Source organism: Lepisosteus oculatus, chromosome 12, assembly GCF_040954835.1.
Source record: "Lepisosteus oculatus isolate fLepOcu1 chromosome 12, fLepOcu1.hap2, whole genome shotgun sequence".
Lineage (NCBI taxonomy): Eukaryota > Metazoa > Chordata > Actinopteri > Semionotiformes > Lepisosteidae > Lepisosteus > Lepisosteus oculatus.
In genome coordinates this window covers 14,193,553-14,220,322 of record NC_090707.1, presented here as the reverse complement: position 1 = coordinate 14,220,322, position 26,770 = coordinate 14,193,553, and the positions used below count along the sequence as shown (strand labels likewise).

General features: G+C 36.7%; 1 protein-coding gene across 4 annotated transcripts; it reads left to right on the top strand.

Moving 5' to 3' along the window:
- The first annotated feature begins 513 nt into the window (after positions 1-513).
- On the top strand, positions 514-26,460 carry itgb6 (integrin, beta 6). 4 transcript variants are annotated; one of them, XM_015358815.2, is made up of 16 exons: positions 514-698; positions 12,069-12,141; positions 13,077-13,156; positions 13,531-13,726; positions 13,976-14,222; positions 14,504-14,669; positions 14,896-15,057; positions 15,439-15,534; positions 17,924-18,013; positions 19,215-19,349; positions 20,188-20,605; positions 21,560-21,782; positions 22,346-22,443; positions 23,873-23,989; positions 24,474-24,640; positions 25,484-26,460. In XM_015358815.2, exons 2-16 carry the CDS (start codon positions 12,087-12,089, stop codon positions 25,583-25,585), a joined length of 2,352 nt encoding a protein of 783 aa, XP_015214301.1. In that variant the 5' UTR covers positions 514-698; positions 12,069-12,086; the 3' UTR covers positions 25,586-26,460. The 4 variants fall into 4 exon arrangements, with proteins under 4 accessions (XP_015214301.1, XP_015214302.1, XP_015214304.1 ...); XM_015358816.2 differs by lacking the exon at positions 514-698 and adding an exon at positions 11,640-11,924 and having other exon boundaries at positions 24,555-24,640; XM_006636620.3 differs by lacking the exon at positions 514-698 and adding an exon at positions 11,641-11,924.
- Positions 26,461-26,770: the final 310 nt, after the last annotated feature.

Sequence of the window (26,770 nt, the reverse complement as noted above, 5' to 3'; positions counted from 1 at the left end):
TAGTTCATGAATGAGCTATTCAGCTCCATCACAACACCATGAAGAAATTTATACCTAATCACGGAAATTACAATTTAAGGGGCTTGTTTCTGAGGCTGGGGGCCTAAGCTTCCTGAGGAGGCTCATTACCGCTGTCTGTTTTGGAATATAGATTATTTTAGTCTGTTAAAAAGAGCATAAGAATGCTTAAAAATGTGGAGGCCATTTCATTCTTTTAGCTGCTTGGTATCGATCTGAAAATTTATTCAAGTCTCTTTGTAAAAGAAGCTAGGGTTTTGGCTTCAACAACATGGTTGGTTAGCTTGTTCCATCCTCCCACAACCTTGTGTCTCAGAGAACATCGTCTCAGAGTTGGTTTCACTCTCAAAAAAAGATACACAGGCATAACTTTTCCATGTGTCATCCTTGAACAGTTGCACATTTGCCTGTCAATCTAAATTTAACCTATTATACTGCTACTAATGAATGTGAAGCATTTTTTGTATCAGGCAAGCAGTTGCTACCATCATTCAATACTGCAACATGCTTTATATCTTAAATGGAAGAAGAATAAAAACGTCATGGTCTCTAATGCAGTTTGCTACTTTGGTTTAATGTTACTTTGTGGAAGAGGAGCTATGAAGCACATTGTTTTTTTCTCACTGGCTTGGTGGAATTGTTTGCTTTTGACAGTATGATATCACAGTCATCTGCTTTTGGTAAGTTCTATGCTTTGAAGCTTTTACATCTTTAATTTCAGAATGGGGATTGGGCAACACAACACAATAGCAAGATATTGTTTAAATGTATAATTTTGAAACTAAAGCAAAATGAGTATTAAGATCTAGAATGCTAACTTTAGTTGTTTTGTTGTGGTAAACCCTACACCAGTCAATACCAGTTTATTTAAAAGCAAATCTAAGATTACAGTAATTCTGTTGAAGCAGAAGATATCTACTAAAACCTTAGTAGGCCTTTCATTTCTATCTGTGGTTGTCAGGGAGGGGGCATGAGTTTCTTTTCTGTCACTTATGTTTACTGTTCAGATTCCTTGGTACAATTGAGTAATTAGTAGAAAACAGTCACTTTTTCATTCAGGCAGTAACACAATGCTCAGGGAGCAGGAGGAGAACAGCACACTATCACAGCAGATGGTGTTCCTTGGGGGGGTGTGCTGGTGAGCACTGATTCAAGAAAAGATGAGAAAGTGGTCTATAATACAGCTATGTGTGCACGACAGCACCTTAAACCAACAGTGCATTATACAAAGCCTTCATACCCAGCAATTCTGTTTAAGACATCGACTGGTATTTTATAGAAAATTCACATTTAAAAAAAGACATGATACATTTGCTGAAGAGAATGTTCCTTTGTTCATTAATTATTAACCTTGACTGAAAGCACAAATGCTTGCCTTTGCTCTCACCAGCATTTTGTTATAATTTTATCTGTACAATTCAATAAAAGGAAAATGAATGTAAGGGAAAGTCTTGCATGCCTTTTCCATCTTTCTATTATCCCTGGAGTCAGAGGGCACATTTTCTGGACACCCTGGACAAGACACAGTTGGGTCAGGGCGGAGCGGTGGCACCTTGGCTAAAGATCTGTGCCTGTGGCTGGAAAGTAGGAGGCTCAAATCCCAAGGCTGGCAGAGGAATCCTACTCTGTTGGACCCCCATTCATTTGGGTTTCCACCAAGGTGCCCCGGTTTCCCCCGACAGCCCAAAAATATACTGGTAGGTTAATTTGCTTCTGGGAAAACTGGCCCTGGTGTGAGGTGTGAGTGTGTGCGTGTCTGTCTGCCCTGAGACGGAAAAGCGTGCCATCCAGGATGTACCCTGCCTTGAACCTGTTGCTTGCTGGGATAGACTCTGGCTCAAGTGAATTTAACACTGGAGCCAAGGGCTCCAGCCGTTACTCTGCCAGGTGCAGTTCTGTGCACGTCCTTCCCTGCAACTTGAAAAGAAACATAACTTTCAAAACACTGAACCTCAAATCTGTAGTGAGAATCCACACCACTGATAATAAGAATACATTATTTGGCACTTGTCTACTGGGGGGAAAATGACAAAAGACAAAAGAACAACAAAAACAGAAGTAAAGAGAAAGTGTCAAAATGTACAGGTAGAAGGACATTACAATCTAGAAGTTGTCATCCTCTTCAGTTGCTTTTTCGTATGGAAGTGATCAAGATATACAAGTAGTATTTGTAGAACAAGAGTTTCAGGAGGTTTACTTCTTTTCTGTGATACACTTTTATATATTTTACACTGCATGTTCTGATACAAAAAAGGAAGTTGATTTTTTGTGCAATCCAGAAATATTATTTGTTAAGCAATATAAAAGGAAGACTTCGATGAAAAAGGGCATTTTTTTCAGTGATTGACATAACATTTAAAATTTATTTATTTTGAAAGCGTGGGCTTTAGAGTTGGATTTTTAACAGTACTTTTCATTCTGGTTTCCTATAGAGAAACAATAGATTTTACCTAATGCAATTTGTCTTGACTTGATGTGTAGATTCCCTTTGTGTCATGCTGGCACAGCAACTCCGTGGTTAACATACTGTAACGGTAATTAAAAAACTCCTGTGTAGAATAATTTTGTTGCCCAGCTTTTTTTTTTCTGGGCTGTTCTACCTAAATTCTATTTCAGGAACTTTAAGTACAAAAATTCTACAGTATGTAAAAACTAAAGCATCATTGCAGATCAGACTCTGAAATCCTGCTTAAGTTGAGTGTGCTTTAAGGCCTAAAAGGTACTCCTCAGCTCCTTACCAGCACTAGTTCACTTGACCAAACAGACAATATTTTAGCCTTTCTAAAAGAAGAAGTAATTACAGACCCTGGCTTTAAGAATGACACAGTGTTTATAATGATACATTTTATCTTGGTCTTGAATTAGGGAAAAAAAGGCTCACCACCATTAAGCAAAACGTGCAAAGCTCGTGATTATTATCTAGTTCTATGATTCGCTCTTTAAAATGCGCAATCTGTGCTGTATGCCGGGATGTATGTATGATTCAGCTTTTAAAAAAAAATGAAGTTCTGTTTTTGCTTGAAGTCGGTTCTTAAGTGTTGAAGCAATTAGCCCTGCCTCTCTGCATCTGCTGACACAGCAGCTCAGACTAAGGTTACGGTACTGGAACTTCCACCAGCGTAGTACTGGTAAATCAGAGCAATGCAGGAAAGTTTAGCCATCACAGACACAAGCAAATAAAGACAAAACTGCACATGGCTTTGAGAAGGTTCAGAATTGTTTTCTTTTTCAAATGACCCGATGTGTTGTAATTGCTACTCTTACAACTTTAAAATGAATTCTTTTTAAAACATGTTGATACCTATTAACCTAAATATACTACTTGAGAACTCCCAGTAATGCCTCCCAGTAATTTAAATGAGGGATAAACCCACAACCAAAATTGAAAGCAAGTCCCATAATGAAAGTAATGCACAATTGACTTACAGTGGCATTGTCAGCACTCATAAAATCTTATTTTTTCAGTCTGTCTTTACAGTTAAATTGCATTGCAGGTGTCATTCAATTAGTGCTATTCCTGCTTCCTCCCAGTGCAGCAGTAAAGCAATTAGAAAGATGGTATACAGTGGATCTCTTCATTTATAATTGAAAAGGACTCAAGCTTTGACTCTTCTACGGTTGTTGACACTTTACACAAGTATATTTTTTGTTGTTTTATAACAGAATTCACAAAATAAAATATGGGACGCTGTTTACACATAAAGGTCTAAACTTGAACAGTCATCTTCATGCAGCTTAGGGAAGAATCTATTTGAAACCATAAATTGATGGGGTTTTTACCCCATACCATGCAGGGATTCAAGCATTCATGCATGTTGGGATACCTCTCAGGAAAAGCAGGCTGCTACTGTGAGTATTGCTGGAGGACCAGTAGATGGTGCTCTTCCATCTGGACCAGAATTTTCCAGCCTGTGCAACAGTATGGGGACCAGGGACGCTTTCCTATAGGAAGAGCTGCTCTTTGCATGAGACATTAAACCAAAGCTTTGACTAGTTTAGTATGAAAGATACAGTTGAGCTGTTAACAATGGAGCTGTCCTGGCTAAATTCAACTCAACTGGATTTGTATGATCTGTCCTTCCAAAAGTTTCCACTTCATTTGAATGCTGAAGCAAATTCTCACTTCTCTCTCTGCCTGATCTACTGGTTCAGAATGGGTGCCACACGTCACTCAGAGGTGTGCTAGCACATCAGTGGTTGGTGAAGTGTTCCCCTCCTACAAGTTATGGTCTTCCTACAGGATGAAAAGCTCTGTATAAATACAATGAATTATTATCATTACACAACAATCTAAATCAAAGACGTATTCTCGAGATTACAACCCTCCGTGCCTTTTAACGTTCATAAATTAATCCTCCAGCGTGTCCCTAAGAAAACGCAACCTCTGCTTTCTCTCAGACAAAGTCTATAAATGGTTTGAAATCCAGTCTATTATGAACTTTGACCATGTTCAGTCACTGCATTAAAATATTAAATACAGTCAGTTTATTTTTGACAGCTAAGTTTAACGAAGGCACTCACATTAATTACCAATTGCAAAATAGACTTTGAAAGCTGGCCTTTATTTCTTGTGAGGCCTCATGCTATATTCAATAATGGTATTTTAAACGACTCCACTCCTTTTCTTAGAACACATAAACCAGCTTTGCAAATTATAATCTTTCTTTTCTTTGGGTTAATTATTAAAAAATATAACCACTCCTTGGAAGAGTGGAAACCACAAGTTTGTCACTCACTGAAGTGCACTTTGTTAAACATTAACATTCTCCTGTATGCCCCGACAGGGTTTGATCAAACATCCTCAAGTCCTGCCTTGTGTTGGCTAGCCATATGTTAAAAAATAGTTTTTCTTCCGTCAAGTGATGAAACCATGGGCATGTTTTGAGCATGGATTGCAAAATTAAGCTTTCTGTTTTCTGTTCTCCTCAAACATTGTCTTATCCTACTTCATCCTGTTTGGATTTTAGGAATTATTTGAAAATTACGGGCATCACTGTGGTGTGGTGCTTATTGCTGCTTCCTTACAACCATTGGATCTGGATTTGATTCTGGTCTGGGTGGGGCTCCCTGAGTCCACATGGGTTTTCTCCAGGTGCTCCAGTTTCCTCCCACCTCCCAAAAACATGTTGGCTGGTGACTCTGAATTGTGCTTGTGCCTCCAGGATAGGCTCCAGGTTGCTGATTCCAAACCAGGAATAAGCATCTTTCTTATGATGGATGAAGGGATCCAAACATCATGTGAAAATATTTTTTAATGCATGAAATCATGGTGTAATTGTACCATCAGCATGGTATAAACACATAAGCATTTTATTGTTATTCTAATTGAAAGATCCCTGCAGTCTTGAAAGGTTACAATAACACTGAGAGAATGTCTCATTCTCCAACCTGTTTAACCGGACAACTGATTCATCAAGTTGGACTTGTGGATTATTGTAGTATTTCCAGATATCTCTTTGTCCAAAATTAAGAAAATACCCTGTAGTTAATCTTTCAAGATGGTATGAATTCTATGTTCTACAAATTAGTCTAACTACACAAATGTATTCCCAGTACTTGGGTGAGGCCAAGGGTTTTCAAGTACCTGGATGAGTGGTTGATTTGTGCCCAGTTGTGGGAGCATGCCAGGGATCACTGTAGCATGGTGAGGGATCACTGGCACGGTTTCATCTCAGCAGAGAGAAGACTGGCACTGGTACACCTCTTGGTATTTCAGTCAGACTCGAGGACCAACTACCCTATCTGCTGGTCTTTCTTTCAAGTGGGAAAGTCAAGGTGGTGTTATGCCTCAAACAGAGGGTTTATTGGCCACAGCCTCCCTGGTCATTCCACTAGGTCTGTGACAGATACTGTGCTCGACATGAGCAGCCCTACACTGGTGGAAAGATCCCTGAAACTTTGAGTCCCACTAAAAGGGAGAGAGGCGACGATCACAGGCACCTTGACTACGGTTTGAGGAGTGGTCTGGAAAAGCAGGGGTGCCATGGGGAACTGAAGTGATCTCCAGCAGACGTCCCACTTCTGGCTTTAAAAACATTTTCTCTTCTAGTGCTCAGAGGAAGACATCCTTGTATATAAGGACACTAAAATGATGGTGTCATACATCAGCCATCTAGGATATCTTCAATCTCTCTAGTTAGATCACATAGCATTAATCTGTAGACATAAGGGCAGCAAATACTCTTGTCGCTCTGTGCAGTTCACATGCATGGCTCAGGATATTCATATAGAGGCATTCAGTCATAATCACACACATGGCAGCTTTACACCAAGAGCTCCTCAGCCTAGTGCATGTACCAAATGTCTAAACCTCCTGATTCCTCTGGTATTGTGCTGGTTTACTATTGCAACTACACATCATCAACATTTAAAATGAACCTGGTGTAGAGTGTAGCAAAACAGCCCCACTTACAATGAGGCCCATGTGTTTGTACACACACCCTTCTATCATTGCAGATTCTCAGTCTCCTATAACTCTGGAAGGAGAATTCAAGTTGACACAGGAGGGCTTTGTTTGCAACCTTTCTGGGATTCCTGTATGGTCAGCCGTATTCCACTTTGGCTGCATCTCCTCACCCAGATGAAGAGGTCACTGTAACTTCAGGCTGTGGCAACTATAGCTTTGAACACCTAACCTGTCATCTTTATGTTACCTGGTGGAATCATAACCTCTAGACAGAGCTGGGGTTCCTTCAGAAAGATCTTAGCACTTTTATAGATAAACAGTTTTCTCAGAATATGTGTTTGAATAGAAATCATAACCTGGTTTCATCCATGCCAATTCCCTCTGAACATTGAAAATCTACCAGACAGCTTTTTTCTGCATACCACATTGAGGTGAGTATCGGGAACCCATTTCCTGGTCTGCCATGTTTTAAAGAAAATATATGTTTTATATGATAATATGTTTTGGACAGTCAGAGAGGTATAAATTGGTCTGGTTTTAAATATGGCAAATCTATTTGCCATCTCTTTGGCAAAAGTATCACGGATTTACGTATCCTTTCTCAGTTCACCCCTCCTTCTTGTACTGCTGAACTATTGACAGGTGAAACAATCCCTTCAAGAAAGGGTCACACAGCCCATAATATGAGATACAACATATAGGTCTTCCTTTATATTGCTTCAGTGATGGATGTTTGTATTCCAATGACTCTGTACTGGACTCTACTACAGACATTCACAAGGCTCTACCACTTGAATGCTGTAGGTGAGCTTCTAACTTCTCTATTCCTTTAAAGGGGTACATCTGTCCCTAATATCCAAAGTGATCAAAGTGATCAACACTTTATATTCCATCACCGTATCTGAACTGCAGGTTTGGTATGCATCTTCCCGGATTGTTGTTTTCAAATTAAATGTAAACAGCTCATTATATATTTGATTGTAGTCTTTATTCCTTTATTCGTTTAGTCTTTATGGAGCTGACAACTGAAATACAAGGTGGCTGTTACACAGCAACACAGCTCGTCACAAAATCACAAATAACACCCAACTGATGCTCGATTTATCAATCCAAGGGAAGCATGACCTGAGATGTTAGTTGAGACGGTGATATTAGTGCTCAGCAAGCCTGCCTGTCTGGTACGGATACCCCACACCTTAAGACTTATAAACATAATGTATTGTTAATTGTTGCATTCAAAAGAGACCACTGATTTCTATTGATGTCCCTTTATTTAGCCAACAATTTTTATTCTCATTCCTTCACAAATGTTAGTTGGTTTCTGTTCACCATGGCTGTAATTAGTCAACTTTAGCTAAAACAATTTTATGTTATTTATTTATTTTTAATTATATATTAATTCAATATTCACTACTTAATTATGTTGAGCATTGTTTTAGAATCACACAAGTACTTGAATATAATTGTCTTTTTGTGTGACCTCATATCAAGAGCGGTTTATGAGTTTTATACATGAGAAAGGGAAACTGTATGAAAAACCTCCTGTTTCACAGCTGGTGACGATGTTGTGTTATTTCCAATCGCTCCTGGCCTGGTCTGTGTTCATGCTGTAGGAGTCTCCCTGTCTCACCTTCCTTTGTTCCGCTGTCGCTCAGCTACATCTGATGGCAGCAGAAAAAAATCCAGATGGATACCCCACCGTTGTGCCTGGCATAGAGACTCGGCAAGCCTAGGCATTCAATGCGGTTTCAGTCCAAAAATGGAAAGTCCCTATTTTTGACTACTTTTTTCACTGCAGCTACAGAGAGCTGTAAGGTTCATTAATTGTTCAATAATGAAACAAGCTTTTAATGAACAGCTAGCTTCTGCTAGTCATTTATTTCACATGTGCTCATATAGCTTTTTACACTTTCCATCCAGTCATAATAGTGTCATAAAGCAACCTGAGATGCCACACACTACTAACATCCATCAGTACAGTACTACAATGGATTTAAGTTGCATTGCTAAATATAATTACATCCCCTTTCCTTCGAAAGCTGAAAAACAAATTACATATATATATATAAACACAGTGACAAACATAACTGAATTCATCTCATACTACTAGCTTATACATTCATCTGGATTCATTCATTTTAAAGATTCAGTTTGTCTGTGTTACAGTGGTCATCTGCACCTGGTTGTTCTGTGAATGTCTCTTGTGTTTTAAGAGGCTGCTGTGATTCCTTCTGAGTATCTGTCCATTTTTCAGTTTTCATTGTGTACAATCTTAGACTCACTTCCTCTAGAGCTGTGCCTCTTTTATTCCAAGAATTTGTATCTTCAGCATCATTGTTCAAATCAAAGCATTATTTTACTCCTGGTACCATATAATGTTCATTAATTGTTCAATAATGGAACAAGCTTTTAATGAACAGATAGATTCTGATTCTAGATTCTAGTCATTTATTTCACATGTGCTCACGTAACTTTTTACACTTTTTGTTTTATAGTTTTTTTTTATATTACTGTCGTTATAGTGTTGTAGCGCAACCTGGGATGCCACACACTACTAACATCCATCAGTACAGTAGTACAATGTATATAAGTTACATTGGTAAATATCATTACAAAAGCTATTTACTGTACCTAAAGTGCATTCCTGCACTCAGCTCTGAGAAGCTAGCCCTGGAAAGAAAATCACATCTTAAACTGAAAAAAAATTAAACTGTCTTGTAAAAACATGATATAAAATATATCCAAAACCATTTCTGTCACATGGTTCAGCATAATCATTGCTATACCAGCATACTGTGGTATAAAAGGCAAGATGACTGGTATGTATAGAATTTATACTGTAGATTGTCAGTGCCTATCACAGTAAACCTGGACTCTGGTAGTGATCCGGTTAGTGAGAAAATTGGATTTTTAAATACAAAAAGTATTTTGATCAATCCTTGGAGGCAAACATAAAACACAACACAGAAAATGAAAGTCAGTCTCGGGAATCTCATCTTCACGATTGACCATTTCTGTTACAATTTTTCCCCTGTTGGTAGGCAGACTCTTCCTGCTGAGTTTGTTACCTACTCATCTGGAAGGCTAAAACAGACTTGGTGTAGCTTTTTAAGTAGCTGCCTGTGAATGAGTTTAATATTTTCAAAAGAAACAATTTGATGGGATTTATTTCACATTTATATGCAAGCCCTTCAAGAAAGGACTACCCATTTCATTATATTCACACATGTTCTAAGAGGTGTGGGGCTGGTACCAATGGAACAATAAACACCAGGATTTTTTACCTCCTTTAGCTGAGGTTTTTGAGCATCAAGCACATTCAATTCACTTTTTTTACTGTGACTCTTAACAATGCTTTGGGAACCCCACAAAAAAAGAAAAACTACAAAATGTTATTTAGTTAGATGAGTTGGAGCATCAAAATAGAACTTTAGTCTTAAGATTACAGCTTGTGTTGTGTAATTAGATGATATTTCCTTTAAAAGCTGTAATGAAAAGGTGTGATGTAGTATTATATTATTGCCATAGGCTTTTATCGGTAGAATTTCTTTATTTGAGTATGTTATATAAATGAGTAACCTCATTAAACTAGAGAAACATGATTTTTGACCTCAAGGCCACATAATCCATTATTAACTGAGAGTTATGCTGTGTTACTAAGCTTTTTTGCTAGTTATGTTTTTGGTTTTTGTTCATTACACTCACAACGTTTTTTTTGGGGGATGGGGTGAATTTAGTAATGGCAATTCTTTAAAAAGCTAGTTTCTAACTGAAAATCAGTAGCAATATTTATTTCATCCTAGACTGTGTATACATTCAAGTCTTGGAGCCACTGTGGTTTGTATACGGTACATGCCTCATTAACAACTAAAAAACAATCATTTTATTTTGCCTATTGTGTTTTGTTTTGTTTGGAGACTCATGGTTTCAATCCCATTCCTTAGACTCTCGGTACAGCACTTTATTTAGGCATTTGAACACCTGTTGTGTAAACTGTACTTAGTACTAACACTGTATTTGGTAGATCCCCTTTTACCAATAACAAAGAGAAGCTACCATTATATAAAGGCAGCTCATGAATACCAGACTTTAGGGCTCTTAGTTTTCTTCTGGCTTGTATATTTCCTCTTTCACAGAGCAAGGTTTTGGTTATAACTGAAGCCACAACAGTCATACAAGACGATGAGAAGTGATACTGAGCATTTCTTTTTTTGCAAAGTTTTTATGCTGAGACTTTAATTCACTGCTTACCTTTCGTTAATAAACACTAATTCAGTGTTGACTATTGAGGACATCTGGAACTCTGTGGAAGGCCTGTGTTAAATTCAGGCTTTTGTCGTTGTTTCAAATTCTCTTACAGTACATATAGAACCAATTTTAACAGATCACTCATTGAACCTTCTCTTTTATAACAGCAATGTGAAACATATCATATTGTTCACTCTAAACTTGCTGTAGAGTACTCAAAAGTATGCTAATTATTTTTTTGAATAACAATAACCGTGGCATAATCACATATTTCTTTATTTTAATCCTTTTTCTTAGACATTTGAAATGTCAGAGAAAAATCAAAATTTTACTGTGATCTGGCACCTATAGCTTGTGGGGGTTTAATGAGGAGATGATTGCTATGGGTATACAGTACTATACTCTTCTTGTTTTGTAATGGAACAAAAATACAATGCCAATGTACCACTGAAAAATATCTCTGTATGCAAATAAGACATATAAGTGGGAAGTGAAATACAGTGGAAATTGTGGGCACATTTTGCTTATTTTGACAATAAAAAAGATGAGCTTTAACACTTAACAATAATACATTGAATAGATATATTGTTTTTATAAGTACTGAAAGAAAAAAATCCATACTTTTTCCATAATTAATACTCACATGGTATGATCAGCATCAATCGTTTTAAAACAACTTAATACATTTCAGACACCACCCCATTTTATAATTTAAAAATACATTTATTAAATGTATCTAATTATGCATCAAGCGCATAGAGTTTTCCAATCTAAAGCCTACAATATAGTGGAGGATATATCTTCCTGCCTCAAAAAGGACACTAAATAAAAAAGCTTTTCATTTCATTCCTTAAAAAAGTTGAAAAGGAAGTGTACGTGGATGTACAGAATTGTGAAATATTAAGCTACTACTAAGTAATCTTACCCGTTTAAATAAGAGAACATACCTCTGAATCATGAGGACAAAGCTGTGTTTCTAACTAGTCTGTAATAGTAACCTACCTCAAAAGGGAAGAAAAACTGGGACTGCTTTGATCATGTAGGATTACCTTGGGAATACGCTATTTTTTGCACTAAAGAAGCAAGACATTTAAATCGAATTACCTGCGCTCCCGGGATTTACCTGTAACGCCATCTATTTCAATACATTTCCACACCTTTTTTTATGCTGTTACCTGTACGGAAGTGAGTATAAAGGGTTAGGCACGTAAGTATGTCTGAACAACATTCAGTGTCGGCGATACCTTTCCAGGTGAGATTTAACTCTTTTTTATTTGTAATGGATTAACAATGGGTTTAAATGTCATTTGATCGGTATTTCTAAAAAGAAACAAAACAGGGTGAAAAGCGCATATAACCGATTATTTAATAACTGTTTCGTTTTTACCTGTGGCAGAAACGACATTGAAGACTAATGGAGATCTTACTGCTTAGTCTTATTCTTCTACAAAATCTCTGCGATGTGGAAGGTAGGAATTGTATGAAGTTCATTTCTTCCCGAATTAATTTAATCTTTAATTGGGAGCCTGGTACCATCACATAAATAAGTCAATAATGTAAATCCTCGTTTTGGTAAATCTGAATTCGCAGTCGACTGCAAGACTACAGTTATAATGGAATGATCTTTAGTTTGTACGCACAGAATATTTCTGTGATTTGTTCATAGAAGGTACAATTTGAAAACAATGCCTTAGTATAAGTGAAAATCATATGCATTGTGAGTCCCTGGTATATCTTAAAAATGTAAGGAACCTCTGCGTTAAAATGCATTCGATTCGATTGTAAAGAAAATCGTTATTTTGTACTTTACAGTATAGTATGTGGTTTAACAGAAGGCATGCTATCTGATATTCTTATTTCACGATAAATAAAAAGGACCAGTTAACGTGCTAATGTGGATATCAACTTTACATCTTTCCTTGAAACTGAACACAGAAGAAATGGAAATTGCTTTAATTTGGTTTCAATATGTTTATTTTAGAAACACAGTTTCCAGTTTAAAAATCGTATCTATTACAATATTTGCTGATGTACTGGATATACTTTTACAGTATACCGTATACCTGGCTATACGTAAGTATACTGTACCTAAGTATACAGTAATTATATACTTAGGTATACCTGGATATACTTAACAATATTGTCTTTCTTTCTTCCATCTAATATAAATTAATAAGGTAATTTATTTAGTGTTTTTTTTTTGCTTATTTCTTCCGGCATAGCATTGTTTATGCTTTTCACTTTTTAACCAAAAGCACAAAGAGTGCAAGACGGCCGTAATCTGCATTTCATCACATATGCTGAAATGTACAATGAATGATAAATGTTGAAAGTCATTGTATAGCAAGTGAAACTTTGAAGTCGTGAGAAGACGAACCGCTAAAACCATTGTTGGTTGTGATAGGAACTTGTTCATCGGGAAGCGCAAGAAACTGCGAGGACTGCTTACGACTTGGACCACACTGTGCCTGGTGTTCTCGGGAGGTGACGCAAATGCCACATATATTAATACATCAACCACTGTTTATATGCTATGTAAAACATATAAATCTATCACTTCCCACAAGCACAAATACATATCTGATACTTTCCTTGTGTTTCATTACACCTTGACTTTTAACGTAAATGCAACTGTATATACAGTATACTGCACATTCTTAATATAATTGAATTACATTTTTGCATCTGGAATGTTTTTTGTTTCCCTGCTTGCACTTAGTGTGATATGGTTATTAATTAATACATTTCCCATTTCAACTAAAGGAAAATGTGAAAAGGTAGGGACTCGGGACAATTCCTATGATACAAGTGTTCCATCTGATTTCCTAAAATTCGGTTTCAATCTGTTTAATTCTTAGAATTTTACAGATTCATTTTCCACAAATGAGAGGTGTGACACTGTGGAAAACCTCGAACGTAAAGGGTGTCCAGTAGAGTTTATCGAATTTCCAGTCACACGAATGCTGATTCACACCAGCAATGCTCTGGGCAAGGACGGCAACTCCAGTGTCACACATATTGCTCCACAAAAAATGTCGCTGGAACTACGACCAGGTAAATGCCACTACTAACTTGGGTTCACAATGAATGAACAATAAGTGAAATGTATGAATGAACAATAGTGAATGAACAATAAGTGAAAAGGTGCCATTTTCATCTAAATACTGTATATGCAATGTACTGTACATAAGCTATCTAGAAGGGAATTTGATAAACTTAACACATTTTAACATTTGCATGTCAAGCTCAATTAAAATGCCTTTCCAGAATATACAAAATGTACTTTTTTGTAATTGTTGGCAGCAAGCAAGATCACATTTCAAATCACTGTTCAGCAAACCGAGGATTACCCGGTGGATGTTTACTATCTGATGGACTTGTCGGCTTCTATGTCTGATGACCTTGAAATGATCAAGGATTTAGGATCTACCCTTTCCAGGGAAATGGCCAAGCTGACAAGTAAATTCAGGCTGGGCTTCGGATCTTTTGTTGAAAAACCGGTACTCCCTTTTATTAAAATCACCCCAGGAGAGTTGGAGAACCCCTGCAGGTAATGATTTAAACATACATTGAGCAGATAATGATTTTAACTTAAATTTAATGGTTATAATATAAAGCCTATCAATTTTGTAACATCTTCTTAATTAACCTCTTCTTAATATTGTATTACTTGAATAATTAAATGCTACGGTACCTACAAATTGCTTTATACTAGAAGCAATAATTTCTCATGAATAAAAAGTTCAAGTTTAACCTTTCCACCCGATGTGATTATAAACAGACCAGGTGCAGAGAAGTGATAATGAACTTTTAACATTTACTGTTTTTCAGGAGCCATGAAATGCACTGCTTGCCTACATTTGGATATAAGCATGTACTACCACTTACAAGCAGTGCAGAAAAATTTAATGATATCATCACCAAGCAAAAGGTTTCGGCTAACATTGACCTACCAGAATGTGGATTTGATGCTATTATGCAAGCAGCTGTTTGTGGGGTAGGTGGCCTTGTAATTGCCCAAGGATGTTATTTTTCTATCAAGCATTTAGCTAAGTTATGTGGTATAACTAAAAGTGTAGTAAATGAAATATATTGATATTCAAATACTTCAAATAAGTACACAAACTTATACTCCCATTCACATTTCTGTTAGAAAAGTATATGTTTTTTTAATCAATTAAAATCATCTAATGTGCACCGCAAAATAATACCTCTCTTTTCAGGATAAGATTGGGTGGAGGAATGATTCTATGCATCTAGTGGTGTTTGTTAGTGATGCTGACTCTCATTTCGGAATGGACAGTAAAATGGCAGGGATTGTCATTCCCAATGATGGAAAATGCCACTTGGACAGCAACAATGAATACTCCAAATCAACTGTTTTGGTAAAGTGGCACCTTATATCATTTTCAGATTTAATGCAGTATAGTGATGAATATATTGTGAAGAATATATTTGGCACAAATGTAAGAATTTAGATTGAGAATGTCATGCAACTACAATATAATGTAGTGTAGCAGCAATACAACAAGTTAGGAGCTTTATAAGTGGCTAAACTATAAGAATTAAAAGTTATAAATGAATATTTATATTAAAGGTCTTAAGAAAGGTCTTAAACAAGAGAAGGCCATTAGGTCCATCTTTCCAATTTGGTTGCTAGTGTCTTAATGGTATATAATTCCCTGTATGAATTTCTACTGTGTGTTACATTTCTTAAAGGTCCCCACTGAGTCAGAGTCCGATTATTTTCTTTCCAATGTTTTTAGGAGTACCCAACGCTTGGACAACTAATTGAAAAGCTTGTGGAAAACAACATTCTTCTGATTTTTGCTGTGACTGAAAACCTAAAAAATAACTATGATGTGAGTTGACATCTCTCTCCTTTTCCTGTAAGAGCTTTTCAAAGAGCTTCATTTTTAAAGGGATGAAAACGGTTCATTTGTAAGAAGGAGACAATTAAAGATGGAACAGATCCTAAGGCATGTCTATGTTATTAATGGAGTTACATTTGTCTAAAGCAGTGTGACCACCTTGTAGCCTGATCTCATCAGATTGCTCTTGCTAAGCAAGGTTGGGCCTAGTCAGTACTGGGATGGGAGAGCTTTAAGGAAAACTACTTTGGTGGTGTTGGTGCACCAGTAGGTGCACTCTTCTCTCTGCTTCCCTCTGGAGCAGACTTGCAGTATTATAGTATTGTAACCCTATGGTGACAGAAGATACTTTGTTGTAAATGCTGTCGTTTGGATAAGACTTTAACCCAAGGTCCTGACTCCTATGGTCATTAAAGATCCCATGACACTGTTTGTAACAATAGGGATGTTATCTCTGATGTCCTGGCTTAACTCTTGGGTTTCTTGAAACTCCCTGACTTTCTGTAGTAATTTAATAATTGAAGCAAATCCTCATTGCTGTACCTATGTGTACTGGGGCTACAGATGCATACTGGCTGCTGTGCATCACCCAGACAGATGCTACTATTCAGTCATGGATGATGTAGGTCTCCGCCTATCAGGGCTGGCCCTAAATTGTTTGGGGCCCCTAGGCAAGATCTTGGCAAGGGACCCCTCCAGATCCCAATTTGCACATGCACTACTATTATCAGCTCCCAACACAACCTTGTTTTACTAATTAGGACAATAAAATCAATTAATTGTATAACTTTTATTATCCTGAATCTATTAACTTCTGGTGAAAATACCTCATGTAGTGTACATCTCTAGCTTGAAAATGTTATGTCTACCGTTTGCTTGATATATGTATTCATTATTACAACATCTTGATTAGGCATACCTCTGTTTTGAGATCCTGCTTTTTTTTCTGTGCTTCAGAAACGTTATGTACATTCGATTGTGCTTGGCCATTTTTTTACTTCCATTAGGGTACAGCAGCAATGGAAAGAGCCTCTCTAGGGAATTTTCTGCTCACATTTGAACGCCATGTAATGTCATGTCATTTGCCAAAACGCTTTACACCATACAGTGTCGCGGGAAGCCGGAGCCTACCCGCAAGAAACAAGTTCAAGGCAGGTTACAGCCTGGATGGGGTGCCAGTCATACATGGGGACAATTTGGAGGCCACGGTAAAGGCTGAGGGGGGAAATTTGGCCCTGACACTGGGATAACTCCCTACTGTTCTCGAGAAATGCCTGAGAAATGCCCAGGGATCTTTAATGAACACTGAGAGTCAGAACCTCGGTTTAACGGCTCAACCAAGAGATGAACATTTGAACGTGCAGATTAAAAATATGTTGTTTTGCACAGTGAGGGGCCCCCTGGTGGCCTCAGGGCCCCAGCAGTCACCTAGTTCGCCTGTGCTCAGGATTGGCTCTGCCTACTATTGCTTAAGCACTTTGGGGACCTTTAGGAAGCAAAGTAGAACACCAATATGAGCATTATTATTATTGTATCAACATTAATGTGATTGGAAACATTTAATACACCCAGCACTGGTGCTGTATGTTTTGCTCTGTCCAGCTTCTTAGTACTAATGTCAAATTTGCTCAAGAGAAAAACACTTCCCAGTTTATTATCTGACCCGTTAATTAGTAATAGAGACAGCACCATCTCTCTAAAGCAACATTGCAAAGCAAAAGCATGCTTATCACAAATGTGTTCTCAATAATCAGGCTCTAGCACGATTTTTTGCCAAAGTGCTGTGACTATGTACCATCATTTAAAATAAAGTCTGTAGAAGTCCTGAGGTACGGTTGATGTTGATTTTAGACTAATAAAACTACTAAAAACATTTCACAAAAATTCAGTTTTTATTGCAAAAAATGCAACTCAATTCAGAAGCTTGATTCTGCACTCCTGTCAGCACTCCTTGACAGTTAATTACACAATAAATTAACAATACATGTGTATTCATGTCTCTTTACATGCACTGCAGACAAAAGATTTGTGCAGATTGCATTCTTGTAACCATAAATTACATTTGCAAGCATAAGTTGAATGTTTTTGTTCCTGAGGAAAGAAGCTATTTCAAACCGTAGTGCACAGCTTGGGAAACGACCAAAACAAGTTGCCAGAAATACACATATTAATATCCATTAAAGTGAAAAGCTTATTGGGAGTTATGTGTAAAAATACTTTATTGATGGGAGATACTGTAAGTAGAAATGTTGTCACAAATAGGTTATCACCAAAGCATGGAATTACAAAGCATGGAATTTTATATCACATATATGGGTATGATCAATGGGACTAGTTTGATTTTGTTATTCATTGTTATGTGCATGGTGTCCTTTTGCAGAATTATGCACAAATGATTCCAGGTGCCAAAGTTGGAGTTCTCCGTGATGACTCGAAAAACATCCTTGAACTCATTGTGACAGCATATAAAGTAAGACAAGCAGATTGTATGTGTGTGTACTAGAGATTTATTTCCATTCTGTAACCTGTTTTCTGTTTGATTAACATGAGGATTAGGTTTCCACGTCAATACACTGTTCACAAAATACATAATTAACAGTTCTGTAAAAAACAAACACAGGGAAAAACAGGTGAAATGAAGAACTAGGGCCTGGCATAGGGGGAAATATGTAAAGCAAGGTCAAGGAAGCTAGGTGTGAGAGTATTTATAGTGTCTGAGCAAGGGTTCCCCTCCCTTCTCTAGGCTGAATCATTGTCTGCAGTTGACAGGCCTCTGCATGCTTCTTGTTTGATGTCTTCTGTGTGTTTTTTTACCCCTCAAATCCAGCTTCAGACGTGAAGCGCATGAGGAGGATTATGCTAAGAAGCAAATTAAAAATCTTCCCTGTCTCTTGACCCTGACACAATGAACAAAGCAGTAGCATTTATATTTCTGTGTAGTCGGCTGTATTTCTCATTTTATAAGTGGTTTAAAATATGTGTTTTTTTTTAATCAAACAGACAACTCGTAGTAGTGTGCATAACTGATAAAGATTCTGGATTCCTTATTGAGAGGTTGGGTTTCCAGGTTGAGATGCTGTTCCTATATCCTTGAGTAAAATGCTCTGTCCAAGAGTGATGCAGGTAGATATATATATATTAGTAAGTATGCAGCAACAACTGTATGCAAAAAATAGGTAATTATGAAAAACAATATGAGTGGCTCAGCTGGTAAAGTTCCCCAGTTCCCCAGGCAACAGTGCGCAATTGTCTCAGTAGGTTGGGCTCAGTTAGCCAAGTCTCTTGCAGTTGTCAGTGATACATTGATCCCTGTGGCCTCGCAGGACACCTCTCCTCCAATCAGTGCTGTTGAAAGGTGAACAGCTTGAAAGTGGGAGGGTCAGAGGAGTATGTGTGCACTTCTTCATTCTGCCCTGTGCACAGTTGCAGGGTTCACGGGTTTCTGAAAAAAAAAAGTTGCTTTGGAACTTATCATTTTCAGGCCAATTATTTTTGTATTATCTCTGAAACATTTTGAAAGGTTTTGGTTTATCCAAGTCATTTTATACTTGCATAAACACTCACAGCAATTACTCATTTGTATTTATTTATTCAGGTACCGTTTAACTACTATTGAAATTAAATATCCTGACTCTTGTTTTGATGTTGTTGTTTGTATGCTTGTTTTTAAGGGACTGCGCTCAGAAATAAAAATGGAAGTTATAGGTGACACTAGTGACCTACAGATTTCTTTCACCTCTCTATGTCGTGAGGGAGAAGTTGTTCCTGGGCAGAAATACTGTTCTCATGTGAAAGTAGGAGACAAGGTTAGTCAGAATGGAAGCGCTTCATCACTGCTTTGAATCATTTATGATCACATGAATTTAACAAATGTGGCCAAATATGTGAAACAGTCCAGACAGTCAGCTACAAAAACCAGTTCAGTGCACAATGTTGTGATGTCCAAGCAAGTGTTTAGCCAACAACAAATGCAACTCTATGAAAATATTAAAATCAAAATTGGCCTGTTCACTCACTCCACTGGTTAGTGAGTTGGGGTACTTTGTATCTGTGCTCATTAAAGGCATTTACAGATTCAAAGATCAGATAATTAATATATTGAGACATCTGGTTAACAAGGCTGATACCCAGAAATCATTTTATTGTGGAAAAGGAGTTTACACAGACCTACAGTTAAAATGCTAATGTTATGTAACAGTCTGCAATATGATACTGTTCTGTCTTAATTTTCATTCTTCAAAAATATAGTTTTAAACACAGTTTGCAGTACAGAAATAAGTTGTGGAAAAAAGCTGAACTTATCGTGATACAGAGCACAGCTATGGGGTGTGCAGTTACTAAAGATAAACCTATTGATCGCATGTTGTTTATGCACAAAAGATCCCTGAAAAATTGTCCCTGTAAACATACTTTCCCAGGACTCCTTCACATAGTTTCTATCATGGGAATGAGTCACACACTAGGGCTGCTGAATTGTCCACAGAATTTGAGTGGTGTGCCTGGCTCCAGATGGAACTAGTGTCTTTTTTTGGCATTGGCTATTTATTTTCTGTTACCTACTCTACACCACTTTGTGGGAATCAGAGACATTTTTCTGCTCAAACATTTAGAATTTATTTGATAATTTGAGTGTGTGTTTTACAGGTTTCCTTTAATGTTACTGTGGAATTGTCCAACTGTCTGAAGAATCCCAAACACTTTTCAATAAAGCCAGTAGGATTCCAGGATGCCCTAGAGATTGAGATTCAGGCCCTGTGCAGCTGCAACTGTCATCAGGCACCAGAATTGAACAGCACCAGGTGCAGTGAAGGCAAGGGAACCTTAGAGTGTGGGATGTGTGTGTGCAACTCTGGCTACATGGGGCCCCACTGTGAGTGCACAGAAGACAGTATGCAAACCAGCAACTGCAAGGAGCAGCCTGGGGCTGAGTCCTGCAGTGGCCAAGGAGAGTGTTACTGTGGGGAGTGTATCTGCCATCCTTCCAGCTTTGGGAACATTTATGGAGCTCACTGTGAATGTGACGACTTCACGTGTATGAGGTTTCGAGGAGTTCTGTGTGGAGGTATGTAGCCACTGGCTCTGTGTGAGCCAGTAACCACATCACAGAGCAGTTATTCTAATTCATGCCAATGAACTAAAAGTGTTCTGTTTAATGTTGATGATCCTATTTGTCTCCTAATCAGGGTACAGATAATAAGCTGTGCTCAGATCTCCTTAATTATTTTTAAAACTTAATACAGTATATTGCACCTTTATTTCTTTCAGATGCAATATTTAGTTATCTGTGTCCTCTCAGGCAGTCATCTCCTTTAAATCCCAGGGACCTGTGCTATGGCTTAATGGACAGATATTTATTATTTTTCTGTCTGTATATTTGAGACTTTTCAATAGAAAGTTAGCTTGTGAAATTATTTTTTCTTCTTACGAACCAATCAGCATAGAAAGGGTCAGAACAGAAATAGATATGATTCATTCACGCTGTGTTTTACTTATCTCTTAACTGCATTTAACATATCTTTGAATGCACACAAGGTAGACATAGAAAAGGTACACATAGAAAAATTAGCATGTCTCAAGGGGAAATTGTGTTTGCTCAAAACAATATTTAGAAAAAATATAGCAGTAATACCGAAAGAAAGAAGTAACATAAAATGTAAATTAATTCCTGATATCAAGCTGAAATGGAGATTAGACATATTAATGACTTTGATTGCATCTTCTAGATTGTGAAAAGTGAAAAATAGTAATTGGAAATGAAATGTATGTTTAAAGAATAATATTTAATTGTTTCTGACTATTATTACTGTTTGTGCTAGGCTCATATGTGGAATAGAGAGGTTACAATCTTCTTTTGATTCTGTAGCAGAAAGAGTTTGGTTTTTTCGTTTAGAAAAATGGAAAAAACTTACTGTGACCTACTGTAGTATGTTTTATGAATCTGGACCTTTATACATTCTTACATCTGTATTCCCTGAGAAACTATCACGTACCTTTCTGTTGGTTTTATGGTGTTAAGGTCATGGTGACTGTGACTGCGGAGAATGCCTTTGCCACAGTGGCTGGACTGGTGAATACTGCAACTGCACCACCAGCACAGACTCCTGCTTGTCCAGTGAGGGAGTTCTATGCAGTGGCAGAGGGAAGTGTGTCTGTGGTCAATGCGTTTGCTCAATTCCTGGCGCTTCGGGTGACAAGTGTGAAAAATGTGCCACGTGTGGGGATTCCTGCAGCTCTACAAGGTAAATTTAGCAGAAATTTATCAGAGTTAAGTGAATACTGTATACTGATATAAGTGATATTTACGTTTCTCCTTAAATAAATGAGCACTATTATTATAAAGAAGAATGTTCCCTGCCGGTTGTATGAAAAACTGATAAAAAATAAACTTATTAAATCAGCAACTGATTTTCTAAATCAGTGAATACATTTAGTTCTTTACAAATAGCTTGTCAGGGGTATACATGTCTCAGTTCCTGGTAATGGTTACAAAAAACCCCACAAAAACAAGAGTATTTTCTTTCACTTTTCTGAAAGCCATCTGCATGAGTTATTTATATAACATCCAATATCACTTGTTAATTCCTTGGGAAACTCTTATCAAGACACTAATCAAGTATTTGAAAGTTTAAAAAAAAACAACACAAATGTTTCATTTAAAGAAACAACCCTGAGGGTAATAACTGCTCCTGTTACAACTACCTGTTCAGAAGCGTTTTTTGGTGTGCCTTTGTGCAGAACAAAAACACAGTGCAAATACGTTATCTTTAGAATATGACAGAGATCAATGTCTGTGTTTTATTAGAGGTTGTGTGGAATGCCACTTGTTTGCAAAAGAGCAGTCTCTTGAGGAATGCCACCAGAAATGTAGTGCACTTCATATAACAGTCAACCAGACATCAGGTGAGTGAACTGTGAGACTGACTGTAAATTCACTTAAATATTTCTCAGAAAATGCTGCAAACATTCACCATTAACTTTAACATAAAGACTACTTAGAAACTTAGGTGTTAGTCTTGTTGTCCTTACCGTGATTCTCCCAGATATCTGAAATGATTAATTATACCACACAATAGACCTTGTTTGTATTAAACCACTCTTCTGGGTTCCTGTGAATCAGAATATCATGAGTGGGAAAATATTACTGTCATATTAGTTGTCCTAACACAAGGTATTTTCACAACAAAAAGGAAAAATAGGTTATAACATTATGTTATTGTTTTGTTGTTCCCTTTTCCTAAACCAAAATATGCTTTTATAATTTACAATTGTTAACACTGACTCAGTCATTGTTAGTACATCTTTATATGTATACTACCATATATTGCCATAGTAGTTATAAGTAATATAAATATTATGCTTTTTGATTTTATGTGGATATTTAAACTTTTCACAGAATCATATTGATCTGAAACATATGCTTAGCTGAGAGCAAGAACAGTGCTATAAGAAGATATAAAGAGTAATAAGTGTTTAACGTTGTGCATCAATAGCATGGGAGTTTCATAGTAAATTATCCTTAGAGAATTCTAAACTAAGATACCATGTTAAACTTTTACACGGATCAGGAAATCCTAGGAATGCTGAACTCCGATGATTCCCTATACCCACAGACTCCTTTGGAACACTGTCTATATTTGTTAGTTGTGACACTTAACAAAGGATAACATATTCTTTACCTTGTCGTACAGACAAGTCTATTGTTAGCCTTTTGAATGTGAGCTCTAAATCCCTTAAATAGTCATTATTATGAGCTCATTCACACTAATGCAAGTTGAGAGGTGTATCTGATGGGCAAAGCTGATGGACCAAACATCTGAAGGCTGCTAATCTGAGCCACAAAGAGGAACAGAGAGCTTGTCAGTCTTTGACATGGAAATCAGAGCTGCACAAAAAACAGACTATCTTCTTACACTTCTATAGGCAAGCATTGTTGAACAAGGCAGAAGCAGGGGGATTCTATAAATTACCATAACCCCACTTTAATTAAAGTATTGTTTGGACTCTTATGTTATTGCAATGGGTGAAACAGAAATTCAGGAGTCACAGAGGTATAAAAACAGTCAGTGAGAGAAGTTTAGCTTTTCCATTAACTAGGCTTAGCTTGATTCTAATTGTAATTGGTCCAGTATTACTGGGCATCGCATTTAATGTATCAAGTACGTAGGCAGCAAAACTGATTACAGTTATGCGTGTACTTTATATATACAAGATACATATTTTTGAACATTGTTATTCAATTGAATGACCTCAGCTATTTTTGATAGATCATGTTGGGTTTTTGTTTTTTGTAAGCTAATTGTTTCTCAGCTTAATCTATTTGAATTTTCAGACAATATAGGAAGTGAGTCTCTTTTCTGCACTTTAAAGAGTGAAAATGAGTGCGTTATTTCATTCTATGTGGTGGCTAATGAGCACGGAAACAGCGTTTACAACCTAAAACAATCTGGTGAGCCTCTTTTATTCATTCATTAAATGAATTTGTAGTTATACGCAGCCTTTATTTGCCTTGACTGTTTATGACGTCAACTGGAAGTACCTTCCTATTCTGAAAAGGGTCATTTGTTTTGGATAAGGATTTTTGTGCTGCCTGCACCATACATTGGCGTTTGAGTGTATTATTATATATGCTACTGTAAGTTATTCTTATTTTGGAAAGGGTGGAAGAAAACGTTCTGTGATTTAATTAAAAAAATAAAAAATTAGAATTTGATTTCATTAAAAGTTCTTTTTTTCCATGAACAGATATTTTTTTTAATTGCTTTAGCTATACCAGTAGTATAACGTGACACATTCTTGTTTCAGGTCCTTTAGCCACAAAAATTTAACTTAAATTCAAAAAGTCAGAAATATCTGAATATGAGTACAGTATATGTTTAAGGAAACTCTGCTCTAATAAGTGGAATACGCCATTCTATATTTTCTTGTTACAGATTGTCCTGAACCACCAAACATAATAATGATTGTGTTGGGTGTTTCATTGTCAATTCTTACCATTGGAATCATCCTTCTAGTCATCTGGAAACTGCTTGTCTCTGTGCATGACCGAAAGGAAGTGGCTAAATTTGAAGCTGAGAGGGCAAAGGCTAAATGGCAGACGGTAGGTTTCAATACTTGTGCAATCAGACTTAAACAATATTGCTATTTTCCTGATCCTTCTAACAACCAGTTTTTTTAAAAAACAATGTACAACTCAAAAGCCAATATCAATCATGTCAAAGCAAGGAGGGCAGAGGGAAACACTGAAGTATGCTGAACTTCAGTCCAAGTGCAATTCTAGGTGTGGAATGTTTAATGACTCCTCAAAAAACAAATACACCTTGGTTTTTTGTCATTTGTGTAAGAAGAGGAAATAACCACATTTCTCAATACTACTGTATGTATTGAGTGTGGCACAACAGGAGTCACTGCAGGGCCCAGTGATGCATAGGGCATGGCCACCTTTTTTCCCTGACACGTGCCTGGAATCTACTAAGACATTCTGTGATACAGACATCTTAAAACTCCTTATTTGAGAGCTATCCAGTAATATTGGAATGCCACTGACAGCCCTGCAACAGTCTGTGTTTAAGGATTTGCTGTCAAACACAACAACTTCAGAACATTTCAAGCATTAAGGAGTACCTGTGTAGTGCTGTGTGGGAGCATATTCCTTGTAACATTGGGCAAATACATCTTTAAAACCTCTGCTTATGCTTGATATATTTTTTTTGTTTGTTTCCATATTTCATATTTGGTAGTGTGCTTTTGATATATGCGAGTATCCTCTAGTTCTGTGCTAGAGAAAAATAAGTAATAACATCTGTAAGTATATTTTATCAGAGTTCAGATGTTTTTTGGACACTAAATTTGTTGCAATGTCTGTTTTGTATATGTTCAAAAGTCATGTTTTATATTTATTTTCACTAGAAAGTTTTAACATTTGCTTTCTTTCTCATCATAGGGAACAAATCCACTTTTTAGAAGTTCAACATCAACTTTTAAAAATGTGACATACAAAAACACTGGAAAACAAAAAGTTGACATCTCCGTGGAAAAATACTGATGGCAAATGTATTTCATCCTAAAATTACGTTTATGAAGCCACGTTGTGAACTGCTCGTGTGCATTTTCACTACCTTTGTGTGAGTGTGTGTCTGTTAAAAAACACTGTTGTAACATTTCAGAACAGGTACCATTTATGGTCATGGATTTCTACATTACAGAAATCCCCTGTGAAGCACTAGTAAATACTTTATACATGCCTTATTAATGATACAGAAGGGCATGCAATAATCCATTATTACCAAAGAAAGGTAACAAGTACCTAACCAGCCTTTAACATGTTGTCCATTTGATATGTTAAGTGCTAATAAGTTCATCATACATACTGTATCTTACAAAAATGCCTTAGAGGTACTTAAAATAAAGTGTAACCAACACTGTACAGTATATGCTGTCACAAAATTACATCATGGTGATTTCTGACTTCACCTACCAATGTTTAGATATTTACATCAAAATGAATAGTTTCTTATCAAAATTTAACTTTGTGTGTTTCAGGGATATTTCCACTTAATGCACTACAAATTTGCTGCTTTGAATTAACAAGAGAAATAAGACACAGAAAAATGTAACTACTGATACTAATGTTTGAGTTGAACACTGGATGTTTTTGTTGTTTTGTACATTTTGTCTTTGAAAACTGAACAAGTTTAGACTCATGAGCACTCAAGTGCAGTACAGAATAGAGGCAATTTAGGTTGAGTTTGTTCTTTTTTAAGAGAAAAGTGTTAAAAATGAAAGAAACTTTTTTTAAGTATACCTGTTTCATTAAGGCTGCGCCTTTATTGGATCAAAACTATGTTTTGTACTGTAAATGGAAATACTATATTTTAGCTTGTTTAGAAAATATGACAATAAAGTTGAACTTTTATTATATGTCTCATTATTATTTATTTTGAAATGGTAATTAATCTACAAAGTCACTATATGTCAGTGCAGTATGCTTAAAGTAAAAGACATACTTCATCTTATTTAAACTTTTTGTTTGTATGCAGTAGCAGAAGTCCGAAAGTGAGTCTACAGTAAGTATATAAAATGAAGAAAATTAATATGTGCATAAACAGACAGAAGGTCAGTTATTTTATTTAGCAAGCAATACACAGTTTACAACAGGGGAAAACTACACAAGAAACATAAAATGTCAGGTCACATTTTATATTTTATTTGTGCTTTCTGAGAGACAATT